The sequence below is a fragment of the Podarcis bocagei genome (genome assembly GCF_964188305.1).
Source record: "Podarcis bocagei genome assembly, chromosome: 1".
NCBI lineage: Eukaryota > Metazoa > Chordata > Lepidosauria > Squamata > Lacertidae > Podarcis > Podarcis bocagei.
The window spans coordinates 101260663-101287031 of record NC_138125.1 but is presented as its reverse complement, the minus strand read 5'-3'; the positions used below and the strand labels follow the sequence as shown (position 1 = coordinate 101287031).

The 26369-nt window shown below is 40.7% G+C and overlaps 1 protein-coding gene across 1 annotated transcript; it reads left to right on the top strand.

The window, feature by feature from the left end:
- Nucleotides 1–557: 557 nt before the first annotated feature.
- On the top strand, nt 558–26369 carry NXPH2 (neurexophilin 2). Its single transcript, XM_081168000.1, has 2 exons — nt 558–1140; nt 24453–26369. Exons 1-2 carry the CDS (start codon nt 1081–1083, stop codon nt 25194–25196), a joined length of 804 nt encoding a protein of 267 aa, XP_081024126.1. The 5' UTR covers nt 558–1080; the 3' UTR covers nt 25197–26369.

Below are 26369 nucleotides of genomic sequence, written 5' to 3'. Positions count from 1 at the left end.
CTAACTTTGTTGCCCAGAGAGAGCCAGCAGGCAGACCATCCCAGAGCCAAAGAGGCTGGTGATGAGAAGAAGCGACACCTGAACACCGGAAGCTGCCTCATGCTGAGTCAGCACCATTGGTTCATTATTGCCTACAGACTTGCAGGCTCTGCAGGGTTTCAGGCAGGAACTCTCCCACTGAACTGCTGCCTTGCCCACTTCAGCTGTCTCCCTCCCTGGGGTGGCAAACGGGCAGAGTTGGCTGCCCCTTTCTTTTTCTGGGCAGTGCCCTTCTGCTCCTTCCTGGGTGGAGACAAGGTGGGACCAACCACCTGGCACACCTAAGGCAACCCTCTGCCCCTTGCTGGGAAGGTTTTCTTCCCTCTGCAAGGGAGCTCGTCCAAAGGCGTGTTACCACAAGGGGTCCCCATAAGGACCAAGAACCGCCCCCCCCCCCCGCCGCCTCACACACTTCCCACCCTGCTCCCAACTGCGTTCCTTAATACGCCCCGGGCTGAGCCACGCCCCTCCCCGCTCCATCGCCTCGGAGCGCTTTCCCGCCAAGCGCGAACAAAGCGCCCTCCTCCTCTTCCCTCGCCTGCTCCAGGCAAGCCGGGGAGGCGCCGCCGAGTTGCTTGACGCGCGTGGCAGGCATAGCGCTGCGTCGCCGCCGCATCTCTTCACGGGGCGTGTGTGAAAATGCCCTCACTCTCGCCCGCCCCTCCCACCTCTCCCAGGGACCCCTCGACGTTCCGCCGTTGATTCCGGCCATTTGCGCGGCTCTTTCCCGCCTCGCCGCCAGCCATGAGCGGCGCCCCCCGCGCGAAAGGGGACCCCAAGCGGCGCCTGCGCGAGTGAGCGCCGGAGGATTTGCCTCGGGGTCTTCGCGGGGCTCTTCTTCTTCTTCTGCTCTGACGGGCGCGCGCCTCTCGGCGAGCGCGTGTATGTCTGTCGTGTGGCAGTTTCTGGAGGCAGAAGAAGACGGCGACGAAGCCGCCGCCGCCGCGCCGTGCTATGTTCCTGGACTCAGTCCTGCCCCCTAAAGTGGAGATGAGCCAGACCCGAGGAAAGGAGAGCATCTCTTAAGACTCCCGAGCCAGGATGGCGCACCTGCGGCAGCCCCTGCCTCTCCTGGTGGTGATGCACAGCTTCCTCCCGCTTGTAAGTCTCCCGCTTTGCCGGGGCGCAAACGGAGTGCGCTCTTCGGCTTCGCCTCCCTATTTCTCTGCAAGCTTTAGAAACGCTGGAGAAGTTCGTAAGGAACCCGGGTGGCTTTAGCATGAGGTCTTTCCTTGTTCCTTTTCGGGTTTGCTCCCCTTCTCCATCTCTTCTCCCACCCTTGCTCTCCTTTTTCTTGGGGGGGGGGGGAGTGGACCATCCATCTCAGCGATGCCAGGGAATGAATGGGGCGCGCACCTGTCTCTGCCGCCAACATTTCGCGCGGCTCGATGGCGAGATCTCTCACTAGCTAGCTGCGCCTGGTGTGGCTTTGGTTTGCGAAGGACGAGGGTGAGCGTTTCGATTCGATCGCTTGGGCTCGGATGCTTGGTGGAAACTTTTCCCTTTTCTAAGCAGCCAAAGAAACCTAACGAGCTCCTGGGCGCACCTTGCGTCTCTTCCGACTGCTGTCGTTTCGACGGGGAACACTGTTCGCTTTCGGAGGGGAAAGAATTCGATTGAGTTAGAACAGCCCAGTAAAGCCCAAGGCGGGATTGCTTAACAATATCGTCTTGTTTTTTTTCAGTTTTCAGCTGGGATTCCCGAAAGGCCTGTGTCCAACATGTTGAATATTGTCGGCTTTGGACTAAGGTTTTCGGATCTTCCATTTATGTGCTCTTAGTGTAACCAAAGTAAGGCTGCAACTCTAAGCACAGCTATGCAGGAGTAGGTGCCCCTGAACTCAGAGGGACTTTCCTCTGACTAGACATGGCTAGGGTTGCACTGCAATAAGCCCTTTGGAAATCTTGGATAATAAAGAACTGGCTTTTTACAATCATCTTCATATCTGGTGCCTCTAGAGAAAGTTAGTTACATTGTTGCTTCTTACAGTTTTCTAATTTACAGGAAATCATGTGCCTGTTGAGCAGATTTGTTTTTTTTTGGTAGCTCATATATTTGCAGGCTTTGTTTCCTCAATAGTACGAATCTGAAGCGATGTTATTAAACAGGATGTTGTGTGGTGCAACTGTGAAGCAACTTTTTACTTAAAAGTCTTACATACTTATTTAATACATCGATACATCACCATCACCTTGTGTAGCCTTGTGGTATGTTGAAGACTAACAGATGTGTTATGGCACAAGCTTTCATGGACTAGAGTCCACTTTGGTTGATCCTAAGCAATTTGCAAATAAGTTTATTTTAATTTATTAATATTTTATTTTGTTTTATCTGAGAATATTTACCTGTAAATAAGAATCTTGTACTGTTGACAGCCACTCAAACAATAAACTACTTATGCAATTATCTGGTGCTCATGCAGCTGGACCCTGTGCATGTTTACTACTCTGGAGCAAATGTTTTCAGTGGTACTTGATTTTCATGTAACTGCATAGGATTGCAGTTTAAATTAAATTTCTTTGCTTTTCGTAGTTTCAAAATTAGTTTTACATCTCCTATAGATGATGTAAAAGTACAGTACTGCTGTCTATTCTCTTGTGGTATCTTGTGGCTTTGGGGTGGACTACAGCTCAGTTGTAAATACCTTTACTGTACTTAGCAGTAAACCCTGCAGAATATAATGGGAGTAAACTGAAGATTGCAGTCAGAAGCAAATGGCAAAAGCTGGTTTGCTGAAGTTGTGGAGAACTCCAAGCGAGACACTGTTACTAATCGGAGTGTAGAGAATACAGTTGTAAATAGTTGTAACAAACTTACTTGAATAACTAACTTGGGGCATTAAATATATGGAGTAAGGCATAAAAAGGAGCTAAATCAAACAAAAACAGCATTGCAATCGTATTTCATCATACTCCATTTCAGGAAGATGTTAATTGTTTGCACACAACAGGATACAAAGTTTTGTTTTTCTCCTCATGGCTGCATTCTGGCTGAAAGTTTATGTGTGTGTGTGACTACAGTCAATAAGGGGATGTGTAATAAACCTTGAAGGGATTAGACAGCCTCCTTAAGAGCTGGATTCTAATATTACAGCATGAGTTGATTGATTAGTTTTTGAGGAAGCTTATGTCAAATTCTAATCCGGTTTTGGATTGTGCTTGTCTTGTAATGTTGTGGGGCTGTTTTCCCTTTCCCTTTTTTTTTCCTGTGGCACTTTATCATAGCAGTGAAGTGCGGAGCTGCAGCTCTGCGATAAGACACTCATATTTGCTTTCACACTGCTTTGCTTTTTTGAACAATAAAAGGCTGTTTATATTCTTAGAGCAGAGTTTCCAGCTAAACACCACACAGGGGTTAGGGATGTGAATGGAAAGCAGTTAATGGATTACAAAGTTGCTGGTCAGGAAGGAGGTAAATTGAAATACCCTTACCCATTTTTATTTTTGTTATTTTAAATCAACCAGATAATCAAAGGAACCAATTAAAACTTCTGACGGGCATTGGTTTTATTCCACATTTTATTGGATGATGTCAACTTTTTTGCTGTGGCTTTACAACAATTGCTTTGTGTTGATTACTTTAAAGGATCAAAAGCTGTTTTCTTGTAAGGGGAGGGAAACACACACAAGGCAGTACCTGTTCGCAGCTGATAGCCTAACAATTCCATGGGGAGTAGCTCATTTTCTGTGCTGTTAGAGAAATCTCCATCAGTGGTGTAATGGAACACTTTTATCATAGAATTCTTAAGAGGGAAGTAGTCCTAAAGTTTAAAAAAAATCCAAGTTACCCTGCAACCCTATAATTTTATTTATTTAGATTTCTATCATGCTCCCACTTCTCATAGAACCCTTGGGATGGGAGTAAGCCCTATGGGACTCAATAACATATGCTAATTACAAATACAAATCTGTGCTTAACATTTTGTTGCATATCACACAGTATTACCATGTTGTCTACTATATAGTTGTGCACATGTACTTTTAAATGACCAGTGCCTTCCAGGTGTACAATTTGTAGAGTCAGAGCCAGATGACATGGACAATATCCATAAACAGTAACAAGCATTTTTGCCAATGAGAGAAAGAAACATTAAAAAAAAAAACACCAGGACTTCTTTTTTTATGTGGTGAAATTTCCTGTAGAGTACAAAACTTTAAAAACACAAACATTGGGGGCAGTATCTTATGGCAACTATAATGAATTGGCAAGTCTGGCTGCACAGAGAAATTCAAAAGGCCTATTTAATTTTGCTGTGCCCGTTTTGATTCCTTGTATAGATGCTGTTTTAAGTTGAAGTTTTACAAAATCATCCTCTTGTTAATGAGTCAATGAGTTTTCCTTCACTACAAATAAATTAGTCTCTCTGTTGTTGAAAAACATTTACTGCAACTGATAGGATGTCCTTGGTATACCACCTTGTAGGTTATACCCATTTCCCCACCCCCAGGCTGCAGCCCCCGCAAACACTTACTTAAAAGTAAGTCCCACTGTATTCAACTGGGCTCACTCTCAGGTAAGTGTATATATGACTGCAGCCTTAGTGTAGGCAAAAATTAATAACTAAACGTTTAATTGTAGACATATCTACACAAAGGTAAGCTACACTGTGTTCAATGGGGCTTCCTTCCATTGTTTATTTATTTATTTTGTTTATTTATACACACATTTATAAGACTGTGTTTTTAGTAAATACAGGTTGTGAAGACAGTAAAAAGTGCTGTTGGTGGTAAAAAAAAATTTGCACACCATCCATTTCCCCTGCAAACTAGATAGTAGCTAATCAAAGATAATTAAACTCACCATAATTCACCATTCGTTTAACATTATGGTAGTCAATATATGTAAAACAATATTGCTGTTTCCAGTCAATAATAATCTGGGTAGTTATTGGCTAAATAGTAAAAAGAAAAAAAATGCTTTGTCCAGTATGTATTAAGGTCACAGCATACCATTTCTTTAAATCTAATGTTAATGGCCATTCAGCTGTTTTGTTGCTACAAATTATTCAGTGTCATGTTAATAATTAGGTTAGAGGAGCCGTGCAATCTTAGGCACTAGCAGTAGAAAAGTGCCTTGTATAAGAGGATTTTACAGCCCATTCCCTAAGGCACTGATGTTGACATTGAATCAAGCCTATTTAACAGATTCCTGCAAACAAATCTTGGTATATTATTTTTGTGATATCTATTACAATTTTCATTGGTGGTGCTTGCAAATGAAAAATAAAACTAAGCCAAAGATGCCAAATATGTATTTCAAAACAGACTTTTAAGAATCAGCTCCCAAATGAACAAAATTTAAGGTTTCTTTTAAAAACCAACGGAAATTTAAATAAAAATTGCATGGTGTTGCTGTCAAAACCTAGCTGCAGTGCTTTGCTGTTTTATACTCCACATTTTAAATCCATACAATAAATGAATCACAGCGCAGGCTTATAATAAAAGGGAAGTCCTCAGACTATGAACTGGTTCTGCAAATGGTGCATTAAGCTTTGCATTGCCTATGGATACAGAAAAGGGTTTCAAAAGCACTCAGTGATGTTTATAGCTAACAGAAGTGCTGATGTATCTTTAATGCTTATTTGTAACTTGATCAAATGTGCTGCTATTTTGTTAAAAAGTCTTTTCCATAGTATGAGGGAAGGGTTTTTCCTTAAATTCAAATGGTGAGATAAAACAAAAAACCTCTTGCAATATTGCCTGGCAATAAAGTTTTCTTTTTTAACTTGTTAAGTATTCAGTTTGTTTCCCTCTATTATTTATATTTAATTTGATATCTTTTGGTTAAAACTTATCTGTGTTTTAGCTTTTGGGTGGGTGTGGGTGTGTATTACAGAGTTAGCTGCCTTGATGTTTTCTTTTTTAAAATAGAATTATTTTTCAGTATAGATTAAGAATAAACTTCTTGATGATTGTGAGGTCTTCTCATACAAGCATGGACTATACAGTAAAACAAGTATTATTATTTTTTTTAAGTAAATTATGTGTCTTGCATAAAAGAGTTTTTTCCTATTTCCAACCAAAGTTGTGGGGGTTTTGTTTAAGTGTGAGATTCATACTGCTCCCCTCCATCCTGGGATAGCCTACTTTAAATATGTGCAAAATTATGTCACAATGCTAGGCATCTTTGTGATGTACCATTTTTGGTAAAATGTTGAAGGTACGGGATGTGACTGTGTTTAAAGTGAAAATTGACCAGACTTCTACATAAAACCCAGATTGTGGTTATCTACCTCCAGCTCCTCCCTTCTGAGCCCACGCCCATCTCCCTGCTACCACACACTGCTCCTCTCCACACGATTCACCTTTCAATATCATTCTACCCTGGTCTCCCAGATAACAAGAAGGAAACCAGGAGGGCAGAAGCCATCAGCATTGCACAGTGCTTTTCCCGCAGTGCTAGCAAACGTGGTTCTCCATCTTGTATGCAAACATTGAAACATTTAAACAGGCTGCATTCTAGATACTCCACACGGAGCTTTTTTCTGTCATTCTTCCTTCAGGTTCTGGAATCTGAAGGAAGGAAAGAGAATACATTGTTCAAAACACAGTCTCATGTTAAAACAGGGTTGCCTTCTGGAGGCATCACCTAGGGCTGCCTTTGTGTCTTCCCTAAGCAAGGAGGCAGGAGCTCTAGAAAGACAGAGATCCCCCTTTAAAAAAAACCAACTAGAGTTGGACATTGGACTAGGCAAGGCTTATCAAATAATGTTCCATTATTTAAAGCATGAATTGATTAGTACCCGAACAAAAAAGAGGGAGATATTACAAAAATAAACGAATGGCAATAAGTGAGGGCAGTGACATTAAATTCAGGTCAGCTGTATTATTTATTACTAATAATGAACTATGTGGAAGGTGGCAATCAAGGAGCCCTTTCGCCCATGGGATATCTCCTCAACACCTTGAGGCAATAAAAAAAAAAGTTAGCTGCATTTTTGCCTTGCCCTTTATGACATGATGTCATTCTTTGTGGAAGTTTGGGCCGTATTTTAGCACAGGCACATAATAGGCAGCCAATTGACCGATGTCACAACCCTGCACAATGGACTATTTTTATTGCCATTGCCACTTATGAACAAGTGAATCACTGCGAGTCTGGTTTAAAAATGTGGAAGTAGATACAGCAAAAACATTCCTATGATTTCCAAGATGAAGTAGTGAGTTAAAGTGATGCTAGAAGCCTACAGTATGAGGAGAGTCATAGACTTTAAATGTATGGTGTGTACATAAGGACATAATAAGAGCCGGCTGAATCAGGCTACTGGCCCATCCAGGCCAACATTCTGTTCTCTCAGTGGCTGACCAGATGCCAGTGAGAAAACTACAAGCAGAATTTGAGCACAAAAGCATTCTCCCCTCCTGTGGTTACAAGCAACCGGTATTCAAGCAACCCTGGGCTGTTTAACATCTACATGAAACCGTTCAGTGGGGTTCTCTGGAATTTTGGAGTCCATTGTCATCAATATGCTGATGACAAACAGCTCTTCTTCTCCTTTACATCTGCAGGTATGGCAGTGGATGTGCTGGGCCATTGTCTTGCCTTGGTAGTGGACTGGATGAGAGCCAACAAACTGAAGCTCAGTCTGGATAAGACTGAAGCATTGTTAGCTCCCTAGACTGAATGGATGGGAGATGGCCTGCTCTTGATGGAAGGAGCAGGTACATAGTTTGGTGATACTGCTGGATCCTGGCTATCGTTTGAGGCTCAGTAGCCTCAGTGGTGCAGAGTGCCCAGCTGCACCCCTATCTGGACAGGGGTAGCCTAACTTCTGTTATTTATTCTCTCGTAACTTCTAGGTTAGATTGCTGCAATGTATGCAGTGTTTTAGGAGACTTGGCAAGCATCACTGATTCTATAAATAATTTCAGGATTTGGAGAGAGATTAATCCTTTGAATCTTGTGCAATAGTTAGTTGTGAGAAGTACATTTTAGTTCATAAGTGCTTCAGTTATTTATATCAGCCATTGCCTACTCTTTAAAGACTTTGGGCAGTTTGCAATCTGTATATAGTTTATTTAAAGCAGAAGTAGAATTGTTATTGAACATTTTCCTCCTACAGAAGTTATTACTCATTTTACTGGCTTATTTTATTATTGAAAGGAGGAATATCAGGTTCTATATAAAATGCTTGTTTTAAAACTTTATATTTTCCCTTATGATAAATTTATAGTCAGTTGTACTGATGTACTTTCACTGTAATTTTAGCATAAGACTGGGTTTTTGTTTTTGTTTTATAAAATATGTGATTGTATAACAAGAGGAATATGCTAAATTGTATGTGTATCAGGGTTGCTATGTTAATTGAGGTGGGATGGATTGAGTTGTCTATAATTCAGCAAAGGGACTTGATTTTTAATTGGAGTTAATAAAGCTGATAAACGCTCATGCAATTTTAAAACATGTAACCAGTGTCCACAAATTTGAATGTAGCTATAGCGTTCAGTTTCTTTGTTGAAGGAGATCATTTGTAATACAGCATAAAACTTAACTAGAATTTTGAGGTGTGATATAAGCTCTCTCTCTGTATATAGACAAAGTATAGTCAGTGTGACAGGAAATAATAATACTGGTAAAATAGCTACTGGTAAGGCTCTAGAGGTGACAGGAATTTTTATATCTGGGTATAACAGTGATAAATGTCTAAGCTCGTATCACTGGAAGACAGTCCAGGACACAAACGAGAATTGATATGCAGCATTTATAACTGAATTAACATACAGTGGTACCTCTAGTTATGAACTTAATTCATTCCGGAGGTCCGTTCTTAACCTGAAACTGTTCTTAACTAGAGGCGTGCTTTTGCTAATGGGGCCTTTTGCTGCCACTGCACCGCCAGCACACGATTTCTGTTCTCATCCTGGGGCAAAGTTCTCAACTTGAGGTAACTCTTCTAGGTTAGCGGAGTTTGGTACCTGAAGTGTTTGTAACTCAAGGTACCACTGTATATGAATCTCCCCTCACTCTTAAAAGGCTTAGAATTTTACAGGTCCATAGGTGAGTGTAGCTCTAGGGACGCTACACCTAGATGGTGTTCAGACAAGAGCTACCAGAAAGGCTACCCAAGTCCTGTGCCTGGAGAAGATTATAGGGAAGCATGGGAGCTGCTTTCATATACCTGAAAGGCTGTCACAAAGAAGATAGGGTGGACCTGTTCTCTATTGCTTCAGAGGACAAGACTAGAACTGATGTGTAGAGATGGTAAAGAAACTCATTTTAGCTAAACATTAGGAAAAACTTCATAAAGAATCTTCTGGTTCAACAGTTTGCTACCCTGGGACTGTAGAACTAAAGCAAAGCATGTTCTGGCTCCACCCACCAGTCAACAGCTTGAAGCTGTGTGTGCATACATGAGCTATTTTGGGTATGTGTGTATGTGTTATTATAACCTATTGTGTTGTTTGCCACCTTGAGATTAATTCAGGTAGGGTATAAATCTTTAAAATAAGTAAGTAAATAATATGGCACCACCCACATGCAAAACGTGTCAGCAGGTTTGGGATGACTCCAAGGTTTGCATAAGTATGAAAATTGTTTAGGGGGACCCCCCCCCAAAAAAAACAACCCCACTCAGTGAGGACTGAGCATGCTCAGTAGGCATGACTGACTGTTGGAGGAGAAGGAAAATAAGGAAGGGGAAGTGGAATAGAGTATCCTGGAAATGGTTATGACTGGCTAGAACCCTGACCAGGAGCACTCCGTACTGCAACATTTTGTTTCAGGTTGCACTTATTTTATAGATGGAGTTACATATGTCATGAGGAAGAGCCTCCAAGTTGCCCCTAAGATTGAGGGGGCCCGGCTTTCATTGTGTGTGAGAGAGACGTGACGCATGATGCAACATCGTGTTGTCTGAAGGAGGCCAAGCATTCTGGAGGAGCTGGCCACTGAAGCTGCACCACGCTCAGCTTCCTCAGCCCCCTCAACGTTTAGGGGGGCAAAAATGCCTCAGCTCCCTAGAGTTGGTGTGTCAGAATCTCACTTTTGCCATCAGAACAGGTTTCTTTAAAACCTAGATGTTCACTGCTGTGGCTTATTAGCATTTTAGCATACAAATATTTTTTTTCTTTTCATTTCCTTCATTGCCCCCAGCCAGACAGCAAACCATACTACACACAACATTTGATGAAGGCAGGTGAAGAGCAGGTAGGCTCTTCTGCAGTAAGAACTACCTAGATGAATGTAAATATTGTGGAATTACCGTATTTTTTGCACCATAACACTCACTTTTTTCCTCCTAGAAAGTAAGGGGAAATGTCTGTGCGTGTTATGGAGGGAATGCCTATGGGTGGCATGCCTACGGATTTTCCTCCTCTAAAAACTACGTGCGTGTTATGGTCAGGTGCGTGTTATAGAGCGAAAAATACGGTATATAAATACTAGCATTTATGCAAACTCTAGATCCTTTTAGAGCTGGGATAAGCAATGTGATGCCCTCCACATTGTTGGACTACAATTCCCATCAGCCCAAATCACCATGCCCAATGTTCAGGGATGGTGAGAGTTGTAGTCGAGAAACCTCTGGAGAGCACTGTGTTGGCCTCCTCTGTTTTGGAGGACTGAAAAGTCCCAAGGCCCAGAAGTGTAAGAGATTCCAATTTATGCTTCTTTGTGGACTTACTGGAAGATCTAACTGCATCTTGCCCAGAGCACACTGCAGAAGCCTCACTACATTTGTGTCGTTCTACTTCTAAAAATAATGTTGCTTGATCCATAAAATTTAACTCTAAAAGAACAGTCCTGTGCTGTCAGTCTTTTGGGTGCAAGAGTTATTTACCATAATACTGAAAGCCCCAGATATATGCACATCTATGTGCTCCAAAACATTCTGTCTGACTTCTGAAATCATCTGAAGTGCTTGTGCATCCCCATTAAGTTGGTTACACAACTATCTAGCTTATATTACATTTTCCTACTTACTGTGTGACTTCTTGCTAGTTTTTAAGGACCCATGTTTTGACAGATGGTAGTTCTTCCCCAGTCTTGACATTCTGGTGCTTATTCAGGCAGAGGAGTCACAGCTGACAGAGAACGTTGCCCTCCCTCTAAACCAAAGTGCAATTACTATTTGTGCTGTGATATTCCAAGCCTAACAACTGCAAGCTCAGAAGTGAACCCTGTTCAGCTTGCAAGACCAACTTCTTCAGAATACTTTTGAATTCTAGTTTTTACTGCTGTGTTTTTTGGAGTGGAATTTATTGTGTCAGGTTTCTCTTAGCGCTCAGGCAGTGTTTGCTATAATAGTTTTATAGCATAAGAAGTCTTTAGGATGCAATCATGTGCATACGTTCCTGGGAGTAAGTTCCACTGAGCTAAATGGGCCTGACTTCTGATGAGACATTTACAGGACTGAGTTGTTAACATTGTGTGTGCATAATTATATATATAGTGATAATAAATCGGCAGGGAACTGAGCAAGAGCAGGATATAGCTACTTTATTTTCTCTACTTTTCTTTTATGCATCTGAGTTACATTACATTGAAATAAGAATTAACTTATTTGGTTTTATTTAAAAAAACTATCACACATCAATGGGTTGTTTCTTTGAATTTTTTTTAGATGAAATAAATTAAAGCTTTTGCTTTAGAGCATCTGGCGGCCTTAGAACCTAGTACATGTAATTACTACTGTTTATTAGGAAAAAAATTATGTAACTGTATGGTTGATTTACTCTGATGTGACTGGCTTAGCAACTTAATTGGACTATACAACAAACCAGAGCAAACTAGAAAAAAAATTAATTAGCAGATTCATTTAAGGATGACTACAAGCCCTCTGTGTTATGCTTCACTTCACTGAAGGTGTACAATTCCAGGGTTCTGCTATGCGAATTCACACTGAAATTACCAGATTTGAGGAACTGCCAACACCAGATGAAATGGAAACCTAGGAATAAACAGCTAAGGTTGCAATCCTATACATACTTACTTCAGACTTAATGGAACTCATTTCTGACTATATTTGTATAGCACTACAAGCGTACCTTGGATCTAAAACGCCTTGGCTCCCGAACGATCAAAACCCAGAAGTGAGTGTTCTGGTTTTAGAATGATTTTCAGAAGCCAAACGTCCGGCATGACTTCTGCGGCTTCTGATTGACTGCAGGACGCTTCTGCAGCCAATCAGAAGCCGCGCCTTGGTTTTTGACCAGTTCTGGGAGTCAAACAGACTCCCGGAACGCATTCTGTTCAAGAACCAATGTACGACTGCACACTGTAAACCATGTTAGAGTTAAATGGAGAAAAATATATTTATCAGTGGAATTAGTAAGTGGATCAAATAGGGTTAACAGTACCTTTACTTCCATAGAAGAAAGAAGCTATCTTTAAAAGAGGGCACTCATATCTCAGTTGTTGTTCCATTAATGGCTTGTTCATCACATTGTTTCAAACTCTGCTGCAAAGTCTCCACACCTTGAATTGAGGAATGGAGGGAGACATGGCTTCCCAGGTGAGGTAGAGCTGCTATTCTAGGTTCCTGGAAGGGAGAGTGGTGTGGTGGTTCAAATACACAAGCAGGAGTGTTGGATCGGCTCCACTGGTATGTTTGCACACACCCCTGATCTCACCTATCCCTGCCATTAAGCAACAGTGACCTACCTGCTGGAAAGGTAGCATAGCAGCTCCACCCCACCTAGTGACCTATTTCAAATCCACCTTTTTAAGTGAATCAACCTCATTCACACTTCCTGCATTCATAAACAGATCAGGATTTTTTTTGCACTTCTCTGAATGTTATGAAATAGGTCTCAGCTCAAAACACACACACATCAAAACACATTGTAACATGTGGGCAAAAGACATATTTTTAAAACAAACATTTTGCACTAAAATATGTATTTAAGTAAATATTTAATATTGGATTCCCATACATTTTCTGGTGAGGGTAGAGAACTGCAGATTAATGCAGAAATAAAATGGAGTGTACTTTTGGTTATGGAGGAACACATGGATGGGAAATATCCTGATCCGTCTATTTGTAAACATCCCAGAGTGCATCGGGATGAAGAACTTTGTAAAGCAATGTTGAATCTTGATCTTTCTGTAGCTGGAACATTGCGAATATTATAATATTGGAGCTTTGACAAGCATTGCTGACTTGCTGATCCAATCTACAGAGAAGCCAGGTCATGGTGACTCTAGGACAAAACTAGGTGTCATGTCACTCCCGAAATTCACAATTTTAATCAAATAGCACGCATGGAGTGTAGGTTATCTGGATTGAGACTGTGGCCTGAAAGGGGCTTTAATCCTTTGCTGTCACTGCAGCTTTGATCTGAATTGAGTGTCTGTTTGTATAACAGCTTTCTAAAAAAATAAATAAATCTCAGTTGCATTTCTGTCAAGTTAACAGTGTTATCATCTTCACTTCCAAACACTTTTCAGTTTTGTCAAATTGTTTCTTATTCGGTATATGTTTATTTTGTGTTTTCTGTGGTTCTAGTCATAGGACTCCAGTATTGCAAGCGTTTACCTTCTGTATCATGTCCAGGGCAACAACTGCTTCCATCAAACAGGTTTTTCTTCTCTATAACCTCTATTGGTTATCCTCCATAGATCGTGGGCCCTTGAGTTTGTATTTCTGAACAAAAGTTCAGAAGGACTAAACTGGACATGAGGGGCGGAATTCAGCTTGGTGCCATTATAGTCGTTCTGTCAATGCAAGAGTTTTTGCTTTTCAGATAGAAGGATCTCCTATTGTGCTTCTCCTGTATGCTGTTCTGGGGGTTCTCCTGACCCTCTGGAGTGGATTTGGGGGAAGCACAGAGTCCTGCTTGACCACCGGATTAGCTGAATCCAGCCCTTAATATGCATGGTTTGAGGTTTTTAAAATAATGAACAGCAGGTAGAAAAGGAAATTAACTCTTTCCTTCCTTGCTGCACTCCTGGGGAAAATCCATTGTCTCATACAGCATTTGCATTGGGAGGAAATTCCCCACTAGAACCAGAGTATCTTTGAGCAGAATCATATTCTAAGAATAATTTCCAGTTCATCAAAAGTTAGTGAAGGAGTGTCTCCACCCCCATCGTTCAGCCTGGACACTGAGGTCCAGCGCCGAGGGCCTTCTGGTGGTTCCCTCACTGCGAGCAACAAAGTTACAGGGAACTAGGCAGAGGGCCTTCTCGGTAGTGGCACCTGCCCTGTGGAACACCCTCCCATCAGATGTCAAGGAAATAAACAACTATCGCACTTTTTGAAGACATCTGAGGGCAGCCCTGTTTGGGGAAGTTTTTAATGACGGATGTTTTAATGTAGTTTTAATATTTTATTTGAGGCCGCCCATAGATGCATATAAACACACTAGATCATACATCTACATAAAAGCTGACAAGAAACATGGCAGCAGAGACAACATTAAGTCTCTATTTCAGTATTAATGTCATTTCTAGTTGACCCTGAGTGATGTCAATTTCTGAGAAGTGGAGATTACAGCATATTGTTTTACTGCATATTATATTGTGCCCCACCTCAGTATTTTATTTGAAGTGGCAAGTATACAAATACTTTTATAAATAATAAATAAAAGAAATGTTGGAAAGTTTGAAGGGGAGAGATATCTTAACTAATTTACATGAGGCCAAAGTTCTGTGGTTGGAGCTTCCAACATAATTTTGCTTTTTAAAGAAATTTATTGCTAAAAGAAATACGTTGGACAATATAAATACAGAAGCAAAAAGTGCAACAGCTAAAGCAAGCCCAAGTTGCACCCAGTCAGGATAGTATTTCAGTATCCACTGGGATGTCATGGACACAGTGCTCTGTATGGTGTCAGCATTGTCAGCCCGCCTGTTGTATCTGACATTGTCATTGACATGCCTGACCGAAAGGTTCCCTAGGTGCCACTTCTGCTACTTTTTGACTCTCTCGCCCATCTCACTTGGCACATAGAGCACTGGAGTGAATGGGTTCTCAGCACATCAGTCATTTTTAGCAATGTGTTATGAGATTGCCCCCCACCCGTTATTGTTTTTTTGTTTTTACAAAGAAAATGAAATAACATATACCCTGTTTCAGTAATGATATTCATTGCATTTTAAAACAACTGCCCAACTTAAAACAGGCTTAATTAAAATGTGTATGGGAAATGAAGTGCACTTACTTCATGTATCCATAGCACTAGAAATGAAATTCAGTCTCTGTTTCGTGTGTGTGTGTGTGTGTGCGTGTGTGTGAGAGAGAGAGAGAGAGAGAGAGATAGTTTTACTGGGTTTTGTTTGGTTTTTTTGAACTGCCAAGTTTGATGCAAGTGCACTGATTGCTGGATTTCTTTCCCACTACCGTTTGTGCTTTGCAAACCAATTTGATCTGCATTCTAACAGAATCCAGGGAACCTAGAAGTAGACTGGTACAACACCTTTGTCTTTTAGAGGTCTTCTGGGGCTTGTTATTTTAATCCTAGTGTAGACTGATTTATCACTTCAAGCATCTGTCAGCTGCGCTTTGTCTAGAAATTGATAGTGATAGTGTTGCTGATTTTTCAGGAGCAGCTGTTAGAGGTTCATTAGTTACACTCTCAAAGGGTGCTGATAACTGTAATATTTTCCTTTGTTAATTATCTCTTATGTGTTACAATAATAGAGGTTCTGGAATTCACTCAGCTTCCTGCCTACCAGAGGTATAAGGTATACCTTTAGCTTTAATTAAATAGTTCTAAACTCTTATTCCCTAGTTTAAAAGATGAGAGGCAGACAAAAAAAGTAGGAAACAAAAGAGAACATTTGCTGTAAGAACTTTGTGCCCGCTATGGAAAGTAGTTTGTGACAAATTTGTGGTAGTAAGATCATGTCTTAGCCAGGACATTAATTATTCTACTGGAGTTGTCTCAAATTATTGGAAGTATTCAGTGAAGAAGGAGCAGAGCAGATATCGGACAACCCCATTTATTTATTTATTCACACATTTGTTCTGTACACATATAAAGCAAAGACTGAAATTATTATTATTTTACATGAGATGGAATGCACAGGAGAGGGGAGATGTAAATCTCCAGTGCAGAAGTGGTCTCAAACTAGAGTCACTGATATTTTAAATGCCTATTCCATCAGTACTCTGGCAAACCCTGTAGGCTCTATGGGTAAAGGGCTCCCTCTGGACTTCAGTACTATACTGTCAGCTGTCTCCCACAGGCCAATCAGGTCTCCCTAGGTCCTATAATACCTGAGCCTCCTTTGGCTAGGCAACAACTTAAGGTTCACTGACTCCTCTGGCCATGCCACACTTTGACCCTTATTGTGTGCTTGCCCTGGAACCAGCAGCCCTTCTTAGACGGTGCCATCTACCTCTCTCCCTTTGGACCCAACTGGCCCTAGCCTTGTATCTCATGCCTCACATGAGTGAAAGCTTCTCTGCCTTTGCTCTATAGCTCCAACCAATTTCCTCCCAGCCTGGAACCAAGCCAGACAGGGAATGTTTTTTAAACAAACAAACAAACACTGACACACAGCAAGGCAAAGAATTTGGCTTCCCCTGTACATGCAAAAAAATATATAAAAAATGGGACTGTCACATATTGTTTGGATCTAAGAAAAAATGTACTCTGTTACTGTCTTTTCTTATCAGTCAGTATTGGATGTGGCAGCACGCCCCTTGAAAAAAAGATAGAGGTTGGAGTTTATTCTGGACCTTACCTTAAAAACACAAGAACAGACCCCTGCTGGATCAGGTCAGGACAAGGGCCCATCTGATCCTGTGCTCTGTTCTCGCAGTTGCTAACCAGATTCCCATGAAAAGCCTGCAAAGCAGAACCTGAGCACAATAGCATACTTCCTGTTTGCGATTCCCAGCAACTGCCTTCAGTGGTGGAGGTGAATCAGGAGGACCCTTGTCCTCCATGATTTTGTATAGCTATCTTTTATAGCCACCCAAACTGGTCGCCCCTTGCTGCCTTTTGTGGAAGTGAATTCTTTAATTTAGTTATGCACTGAGTGAAAATGTTTTGGGATTTAAAAAAAAAATCTGTCCTAAACTTAGACATACAAATGCAAAGCACCCATCCCAGTATTTTGAACAGGTGAGTTATTACCTTTTTCTGCAAAGGAACATGTCTCCCAAATGAAGTATATCTGCAGAACTTTGTAGACAGCCAAGAGGAGAAGCTGCATACTACAATTAGCATCACACAGCCTTATATAAATACATATGTAATATATTTCAAATTAGTATTAAAATGACTTATCCAAAACGAACAGCAACAATAATCAATCTTAAATACTTATTACAGGCTTGTAGGTTTACCAAAACAATACATTGCCTTGCTTAAATCAAGTGTTTGTTTGTAAATATATATTGTGTCACTACAAGTGTGCTCTTCCCTATTGACTTGCTGTGGGTCAGTTTGGTTTGCAAGCTTTGGAGAAAGCAGAGAGGAACAAAATCACAGCCAGCTGTGCTGTGCTTCCAGATGTGAATACTGGAAGGAAATGGACCATGAAACCTGTTTTGCTCATAGCAGAGTCAAATCCAACTAACTCTAAATAACATCTCCTTGACTCTGTTAGTACTATTGCAAACTTCAGATTTTGGGGTTGGAGTATCTTGCCTGGCTCTCCCTCCCTTCCCCCATTTCGTTTAATGCCCAACTTGAAGAAGCCTTCTGGAAAACTAAAATCCTGCTCACCAATTAGTAATATTCTATCCAAATAAAATATATACCCTATTGTAACCTTTGGATTGTTTCTAAGGAGCCAACAACACCAACTATAATGTCTTAGGTTTGAGTTTCTTTAAGCAGATGGAACTGGTGGGAGCTGGTAGGATAGAGGGGTGCTGATACCTTATTTGAAACTCATAAATGTTCTATTTTAACTCTCTGTAGCAACACATTGACCAAAGTGTTTAAGTTATCAACAGGGTCCTTTTTGATCCGTAGTGTTACCTGTTGTTTAGCCAGATGGTCAGGATTTATGAACCTCTCAAAGTCTTGAAGGAGATAGTTGCAAGTAAAGTTTGGTCAGACTTTCTGCTTTTTTAAAAAAATGTAAAGGGTTTGTTGTGCATAAAGGAAAACCAGGTGGCATTTTCATAAGAGGTCAGTTTATTAAGATCACACTGACTTCTGTTACTGTGTCTCTCCCACTGCCTACCCCCCTGACTCTTCCTGATATATTCACTTGGGGTGCAAATGCTTGACTCTTAAAAGCACATTTCCTAAATCTCTTTCAAGACTGCCTCTGAGCACAGTGGAGCCTCCTGGGGACTGGAACATCTGTGAACTTTTCTGCAGTTGGGAGTATATCAGCACTATAGCTTGTTCAACCAGCAGAGCTAACCAACAGATAATTACAGTTTGAAATTAGTATTTTAATGAACTGATTTTAGCAAAGGTAAAATGAAATCTCCCAGGCATTAAAAAAAAGTAGGCAGGAGGGGAGAATCATTAAACTCTAAAGTTCAGCAGATGGGTGGTCAGCAGGTGCTTGTTGAAAATGTGTGCTAACTGTGCTTGTTTCAATCAGCAACCCACAAAAAACTAATTTGGGTGCTGTCCAGAGAGGTGTTGGAGCATCTGCATGTGCATTGTAATTTCTTGGGGAAATGGAAATCATTTATACTTCTTGGGGAGCAAGTATTTAAATGGTAAATTGAAAATGTCCTCTAACATGCAGTTAACTAAGGGTTGATGCACATCAAAAATGATGTTCCCATTTTTGGTGAACACAGGTATAATCATCCTCAATCACCATTTTTACCTATAGAGTAGAGCTGAGGAACCTTTGGCCCTCCAGATATTGCAGAACTACAGTTCCCATAATCCCTGACAATTGGCTGTGTTGATTAGGGCTGATGGAAGCTGTAACAGCTGGAGGGCACAGGTTCTCCAACCCTGCTGTAGAAGAATGAAGCAGATGCCCCAGTAATGTAAAAATAGGGAGCAGCAGCTGGGGAGACCCTTTCCTGAACTACATTGCATTTTTAATCGCAACTGCCATCCTACGAGTTCAGGGCAACATATAAGAGCATGGGTAGGCAAACTAAGGCCCGGGGGCCAGAGCCAGCCCAATTGCCTTCTCAATCCAGCCCGTGGACAGTCCGGGAATCAGCGTGTTTTTACATGAGTAGAATGCGTGCTTTTATTTAAAATGCATCTCTGGGTTATTTGTGGGACATAGGAATTCATTCATTCCCCCCCCCCCAAATATAGTCCGGCCCCCCACAAGGTCTGAGGGACAGTGGACCAGTCCCCTGCTGAAAATGTTTGCTGACCCCTGTATAAGAGCAAGCTCTCCCCCAGTTTCCATACACATGACTCTACTATGTATTAGAATATTTGCTTGTATTTAGCTTAAAAGTGACTAATCTTTGGCCATTGCTGGACTATTTATTTATTTCATAAAATTTATATACCCCTCAATTGCAAACAAAGCTCAAAGTGGTTCCACAGCTCACATTATCACTAATCATTTGTCATGCTGGCTAGGGCTGATGGGAGTTCACACCACAAGTTAGCTACCCCTTGATTTAAGTTTTTTTAAAAAAACAAAAACAAAACTGAAAATAGATTCCCAAACTAAAACCTTCAATTGTGCTTTTGCTGGTCATGCATACACAGGTAGCGTTATGACACTATTTAGCCAGGTGGCTGCAGTATTAAGTAGCAGAATCTAGAATGTGGAGACAGCAAGCTGGTGGATGATTGCTGCTGGGAAGACATTTAAAGCAACTAATCAGAGGTCCAGCATCCCTTCAGGAGCCTAGACAGTTTCAGACTACTGTACTGTACTTGAATTTCCCTCCTAAGTAAGGCTCTTTGTGCCTCACATTTAGTTGATTCCATGCAGTGGCATTGTGCCTCCAGCTCATGATAAACACACACACACACACAGAGCTTTATTGTGGTCCATAAACCCAAAATACACAGTACAGCAATAGTATATATCAACAGTTGTTAAGATCAGCCTTGCTAGCCAACAGAGGAGCTTTAACCTGTACATACTGATTTCTGATAGTGATAAACTGTCTGTTCCAAAAGCAAGATGGTAGCAGTTACTGCTGCTTTCTTACCCAACATATTACTCTAGCATGAGTTCATCACTAACTATTTAGAAAGTGGAGGTGTGAACTTAATATTTTTCCTATGTTTTCAGCTTTTACCATTTTATCTGTTAGCCACCTTGAGTCTCAGTCTGGGGAGTAGGTGGGATATAAATGAATAAATATAATAACAACAACAAAATAAGATTATTCAAGCAGTGCTAGATAACAGGGACAAAACTACACCTGAGTTAAAATGGATGCAGTTGAATGTAAACCATGCTCAGGCAAGACCAATTAGTTTCAAAGGTTCTGCTCTCAAGTATGATTTAGTTGGATATCGCTCTTTGCAAGGCAATGCTGAATGTGGCAAGTTTTCCCCCTCTTGTCAATTGAACAAGTTTTTGGTGGTATTTTCTAAAAAGTTTTAAAAAGGAAAAAAGTTAAAGCTTTGGGCAAGCCAAGAAAAGTTTGTAATTATCTCCCTTCTTCCTTTGTTGAGATTTGTTCCAGGCTTCTATTAGTATTTATCAGCACTAGCAGCTTTTCAGAAAATGATATATTACACGGGAAAATATTAATATCTTCAATTAGTATTCTGATATATAGCTCACTTCTGTCATTCCTCATCTACTTTCTGTCATTTTCCTATTATGCTTCTCTGACAATTCCCTAAAGATTCAGAAGAGATATGGCTTTGGGGGAAGTTGCGCCACTAATCATGGATAGCCATGTTTTGTTCAGCTGGATCTGCTTTCCAGTTTTGTCATCAGAGACGTTGGTGTGCTTGTACCTCTACAGGGAGGATAGTTCTTTATAAGATTCATTTACAAGCAGAAAATTTAATGGGCTGCAAGATTTGATCATGAGAGGGGTTTAAAAAAAATATCATTATTTCTTGCTGAAGCAGCTTGTCATTTTAGTTAACTACAGGAGACAGGACAGAATTGTTAAAGCAATCCAATTATATATGTTATTGAACAAGGGAATTCTGGCCACTTTTCATTAACATAGTAAAACTGTAATAACAGAAGGTGCTTTACCAGTTGTTTGGGTGGGAAACAGAATTTGTACATTCCTAATGTGATAGCGACTCGACCTGATCTCCAGTCCCACCCCAGAACTGTTTGTGAAAGCCTGTTTTCCACTTAACCCTATGATATACTACTGGGGATTGGGACGGAGAGGGGATCGGACATTGTTCGGCCTTCAATTGCTTTCTTTGAAAGCTGCGTCTTTGCTGTTCTGACTCAATGGATGGCTACGCAAATGATATTTTAAAACTGCAAACACTGAAATTCACTCTTCAATTATTACTTCTATGATGGGGCGGGGGGTGGGATAGGTACAGTCACATATTGTGTGATGGCTATTTAAAAAGATCCAAGTGTAAAGATGAAATCCACAATTAACATTGGACTACAATGTGGATACTTAAAAAACCCCAAACAAGTCTCCAAATACAGTGTGGGAGGAACCATTCTGCAGTGGAAGATGGCGATGGGGGGGGGATTTGTTTTAGTTTGCATTTAATGGCAAACCTATCTCATTCACCCCTTCTGAAACAATATGCAAACCAAGGGCAGGATCCAGCTAATGAGTCCTACTAGCAGAAGCCTCAGGGCATAGTGTCACCAGGACTTAACTCTGTTCCTATTCTGTAAAACATATGAACTGTTCTGCTGCATAAGATTGAATACAGTGGTACCTCGGTTTAAGAACAGTCCGATTTAAGAACGATTCGGTTTACAAACTCCTCAAAACTCGAAATAGTGTCCCGGTTTGAGAACTTTACCTCGGTCTAAGAACGGAATCTGAATGGTGGAATGGCACTGGCTCAGGAGGCCTCATTAGTGAAAGCACGCCTCGGTTTAAGAACGGTTTTGGTTTAAGAATGGGACTTCTGGAACGGATGAAGTTCGTAAACGGAGGTACCACTGTACTGCAGTTTCAAGACCGGAATAAGGGATTAGCATCACAAGAGTTCCACATGAAGGGCAGTTTTGGAGCCGCCACTCTCAGCTCCTTGTGCCCATTTCCTCCTTCCTCATAGCATCAATGCAAATATAACAGGAGCAAAATGCTTTAGCAACAGGGGGTGGGCGAATTAGGGGGGTATTAGAACTGTAGGATAGTACCACAAGCATAGGGACAAAATACATTCCAGAAAATGAATATGGTATGGATTTTCAGTATAGTGTAGCTAATAAGTACATGCTACTTAAATCCTTAATGCCTTACAGCAATCACATATGCTGCTACAAAACCTATCACAGCCTTTGCCTTTAGGAAAAGCACATTTAATTATCAGTAAGGTCCAGGCTCTGCTTATTATGCTGAATTATTAGTGTCTGTTATAATTTTCTTACAATGGGAGAATTGTAATGGAATATAATGTGATCAGTTTAGGATTGCATTTTTTTTAGTGTAATTGACGACTGTTGGAGACTTCATTATTCTTGCCTGGCTTGAGTGTAAGATGCTGAAAACTTGTATGATATTGCATGAATCCAATGTGCACGCACTTGCAGAATTGGTAAGCTTTGTCAAGTCATGAATTATGTAAACGTTTACTTTGTTCTAGCATTCAAGTTAATTTGTATTGTTAAAGCAATATATTAGCAAAAAGAAAAGGAAAAGGAAAGAAGTCTAGACCATGGAGGAGTTAACCAATTTGAGGCTGCATAAGAGATTTCCCTTTTGTTGTGATTTAAATGGTTTCTTTACAGCTCTTTCTTAACATTAATGCCTGGGATCCTATTTAAACCATTACCTGGGCCCTTCTGCATGTGAAGGCATGTGCCCTGCCACTAAGCAATAGCCATTTCCAGGGAATACATTGTTACTCACCACCACAGTCTCCATGAGCGGTGCGAGATTCCAGGGGTGCACCAGGGTCTGTGGAGACGATTAGCCAGAGCTCAAGGTGGGGGCATGTTCAAGCCCTGGATTCTTCGTGTAGGATTGGGGAAAACCTGTGTCAGAAACCCTGGAGAGCCACTCCCTTTCATTGTAGACAATACCAAGCTAGATGAACAGGTGATTGCCTTAGTATAAGGCAGATGAAAACCTTGAACTAGGATATAACCCCAACCCCTATATTCACATAACAGAGAAAGCAACGAATGTTCTGTGAAAGCTTCTGCCCCACATCTTAGATAACATTAGGGTTAATCTCTCCCTGGAACAATAATTTAGTATTAAGAAAATGCAATATTTGTTGTTGTTACTCATGATTGTTGCACTGTTGTATTTGTGCAACTGTTATAATTATGTTTTATGTATGTTGCTGAACATTTTAAATGCTTTTTGTGAAGGCTTAGATTTCACACACCATTTGAGAAGATGTTTCTACTTTACATTGTGGGATTTTGTTGACCCCAATAACTTACGGACAACTATTTTGTTTTACTGGAAAGGAGGAGGTCTAAGTAAAGACATGTTTTGTTTTACATGCAAATGGTGTCATGCTTACTAACTTCTAACAGGTATTTTATTTGGATTGCTTTGTTGGGGTACATTTGCTGGTGGGGGGTTAAGTAGAAGCCTATAGACTTCATATGTCACATTTGATTTGTATAAAAAGTAGATTTTCTAAAATACAGAAATAAATATCTTATAACGCTAAACCATTATCACAGAATGAGTTTTCTGCCCAAGGTCCAGTATGTATCAGTTTCTATTTTAAGCAAATACAATCTTCTTTTAAAAAAGAGAAATAATTAAAGATGATTTTCAAAGTGATTTATATTAAGAGGAAGATTAGCAAAGAACTGCAATGCACTTTCCGCATAAAACTGGTATTTAAGAATAAGATTTTAATCTTTTTATATTCATGTGTGAATAATTCAAAAAGGTTATTGCTCATTAAGTACTTGCAACCTAGTTATTAACTAATTTTATTTTACCATTAGTGTGTTTTTGTTGTTGTTTTAAAAATACACATTTCTCTGTGGCTCCTTACAGATAGAAAGGGAGGGGAATGACCGAAAGACTCCATTGCCCTACTGAAACCATTTCTGTGAGAGTAAAGGATGGGACCTGCTGGTAGTAATTAATTTGAGGATCAGAGAGATGGGCAGAAGCATCTAGGAAGCCTCTCATTAACTGAGGATGGCAGGAGAAAGATGGCAGGGCTATGGCATTGGAGATTTTAGGAGGTTCAGAATCTTGCCCTACAGAGGAGTCTCCACTCTCTCTTCAGATGCAGTCAGGTGTGATCGCCACTCATGCAGGCACATCTAAAAGGGCAGAGCATGTATCTAGAACCTAGCAGAACTGAGCCCAGTTACCAAAAGAGTCACTCAATATTACAATACAGATATAAACTGTCTTGAGTGTTTTCACAGTAAAGTCAGGGCATGAATCTTTTAACTTAATTTAATATCACATGTTAGTTTTTAATATTTATTGTCTTCTTTTTTTCTCTCTTTTGAAACAGATCTTTTGTGATGCTAAGCAGATCATCCATGCCACAGACTTACTAAACTGGGAAGACAAAGATCCTGCAGACACACTAGTTGATAATGTAGTCAATTCGAGGATCATCAACCCTTTACGCCTCTTTGTTAAGCCATCCCCAGCACTGAAACATGGACAGATGTCATATTCAGACAGCATAGACAACTTTTGGGATTGGTTATCCAACATCACTGAGGTTCAGGAATCTCTTGCACGAACTAAACGCAGACCAATTGTAAAAACTGGGAAATTCAAGAAAATGTTTGGGTGGGGTGACTTCCATTCTAACATCAAAACTGTGAAGCTGAATCTTCTCATAACAGGGAAAATTGTTGACCATGGCAATGGAACCTTCAGCGTTTATTTCCGGCACAATTCCACAGGCCTTGGAAATGTTTCTGTGAGCTTGGTGCCACCTTCCAAGGTGGTGGAGTTTGAATCCTCACCACAGTCAACACTAGAGACCAAGGAGTCCAAGTCTTTCAACTGTCGAATTGAATACGAGAAAACAGATAGGGCTAAGAAAACTGCATTGTGTAATTTTGACCCTTCGAAGATCTGCTACCAAGAGCAGACACAAAGCCATGTGTCCTGGCTGTGTTCTAAACCATTTAAAGTCATCTGTATTTACATTGCTTTTTACAGTGTTGATTACAAACTGGTGCAAAAAGTCTGTCCTGATTACAACTACCACAGTGAAACACCATATTTGTCATCTGGATGATATAATCCATTCTCTCCCCACCCCCCCACCCCAATGACTGATAAATCAGTGTATTGATAAGATGTCTAAAATTCCACTTTAAGCTTCTTTTGGACAGGGATTCCTAATCAGGTTATAGCAACAAAAATCTCTCTCCCAAGAGAAAATAATCCTCTCTCGATGGGCTGGTTCACCTGTGCATGTTCTTCACTTGATGGCTACAACATCAAGTGGCAATTTGCATGTGTCAGTGAACACCCTCAAAGATCAAACACCATCAATGGCACTTTCATAGCACTTGGAAGTCTTTCAGTGAAATCAATTCAACATTTCTGCTGCAAGTTCAACATAATGTCTAAGCAAGTGATGTTCATGAGTATGTGAACTGGCCCTAAGTTTAAGCTGTTGCCATACATATTTAGGCATTCAGATACCAAAATGTCATTTCAAAAAATGAATAATCATTTGTTATTGTGTCTGTTCCCATCAGTTGTAGAGGAAACACCAGACACTGCCACTATATGGACAAACAGAAACAACAGACCCCATGCAGGCAATGTACACATTATCTGTCTTCTCTAGGAGTTGCTGCAATAGCAGATTAATATTTAGAATGGGGGGAGCATACTTCATTGGTGTTAGAGGAAAGTCATAACACGACTGCCAATAAACACGTCAGGGTAAATATTTAGGTTCAAGTAGAGATGCCATTAAGATGAGCATCTATAGAAATTTTGAGGGAAGTCAGACATTTCCAAAAGATTTGGATGTGAGAACTATTATAGGGAGGGGCTTGCCCAACACTAGAGTTCCTATGAATTTTGCCTAAAGCTTTGGCAAATGTTCTGTAGGAATTGAATATTTAAAAGAATTTCTATGAGATTTGTATAAACTTCATGAATGAATCATTCACAAGAGCTGTCACTGACTTGCCATTGAGCTTGAATACAGGAGAACTGAGCCCAGTTAATGCAAGTGAGGGTGGGTCAGCTGCTCACCTCTGAAGCCATGCTTAAAAGCCATGTTTTAGAATGACACCTTCCATTTTCATAGTTGTTAGTGACTGAGACCCACTAAAGAGCAAAAAAAAAAGTGTGTTCTGGGTTTACTGCCCAACTCTAGGCTGTGTCCTCCCTCTTCAGATGTGTGGCTAGTATCTTTTTGGTGCCAGATTAAAATTTATCTTTTAGCCCA

What these genes read in the sequence shown, in the direction of transcription:
- NXPH2 (XM_081168000.1), top strand. Translation starts at nt 1,081, where the DNA reads ATGGCGCACCTGCGGCAGCCCCTGCCTCTCCTGGTGGTGATGCACAGC. An exon ending in TGCACAGCTTCCTCCCGCTT is followed by an intron (nt 1,141 to 24,452) that starts GTAAGTCTCCCG and finishes CTTTTGAAACAG; the next exon opens with ATCTTTTGTGATGCTAAGCA.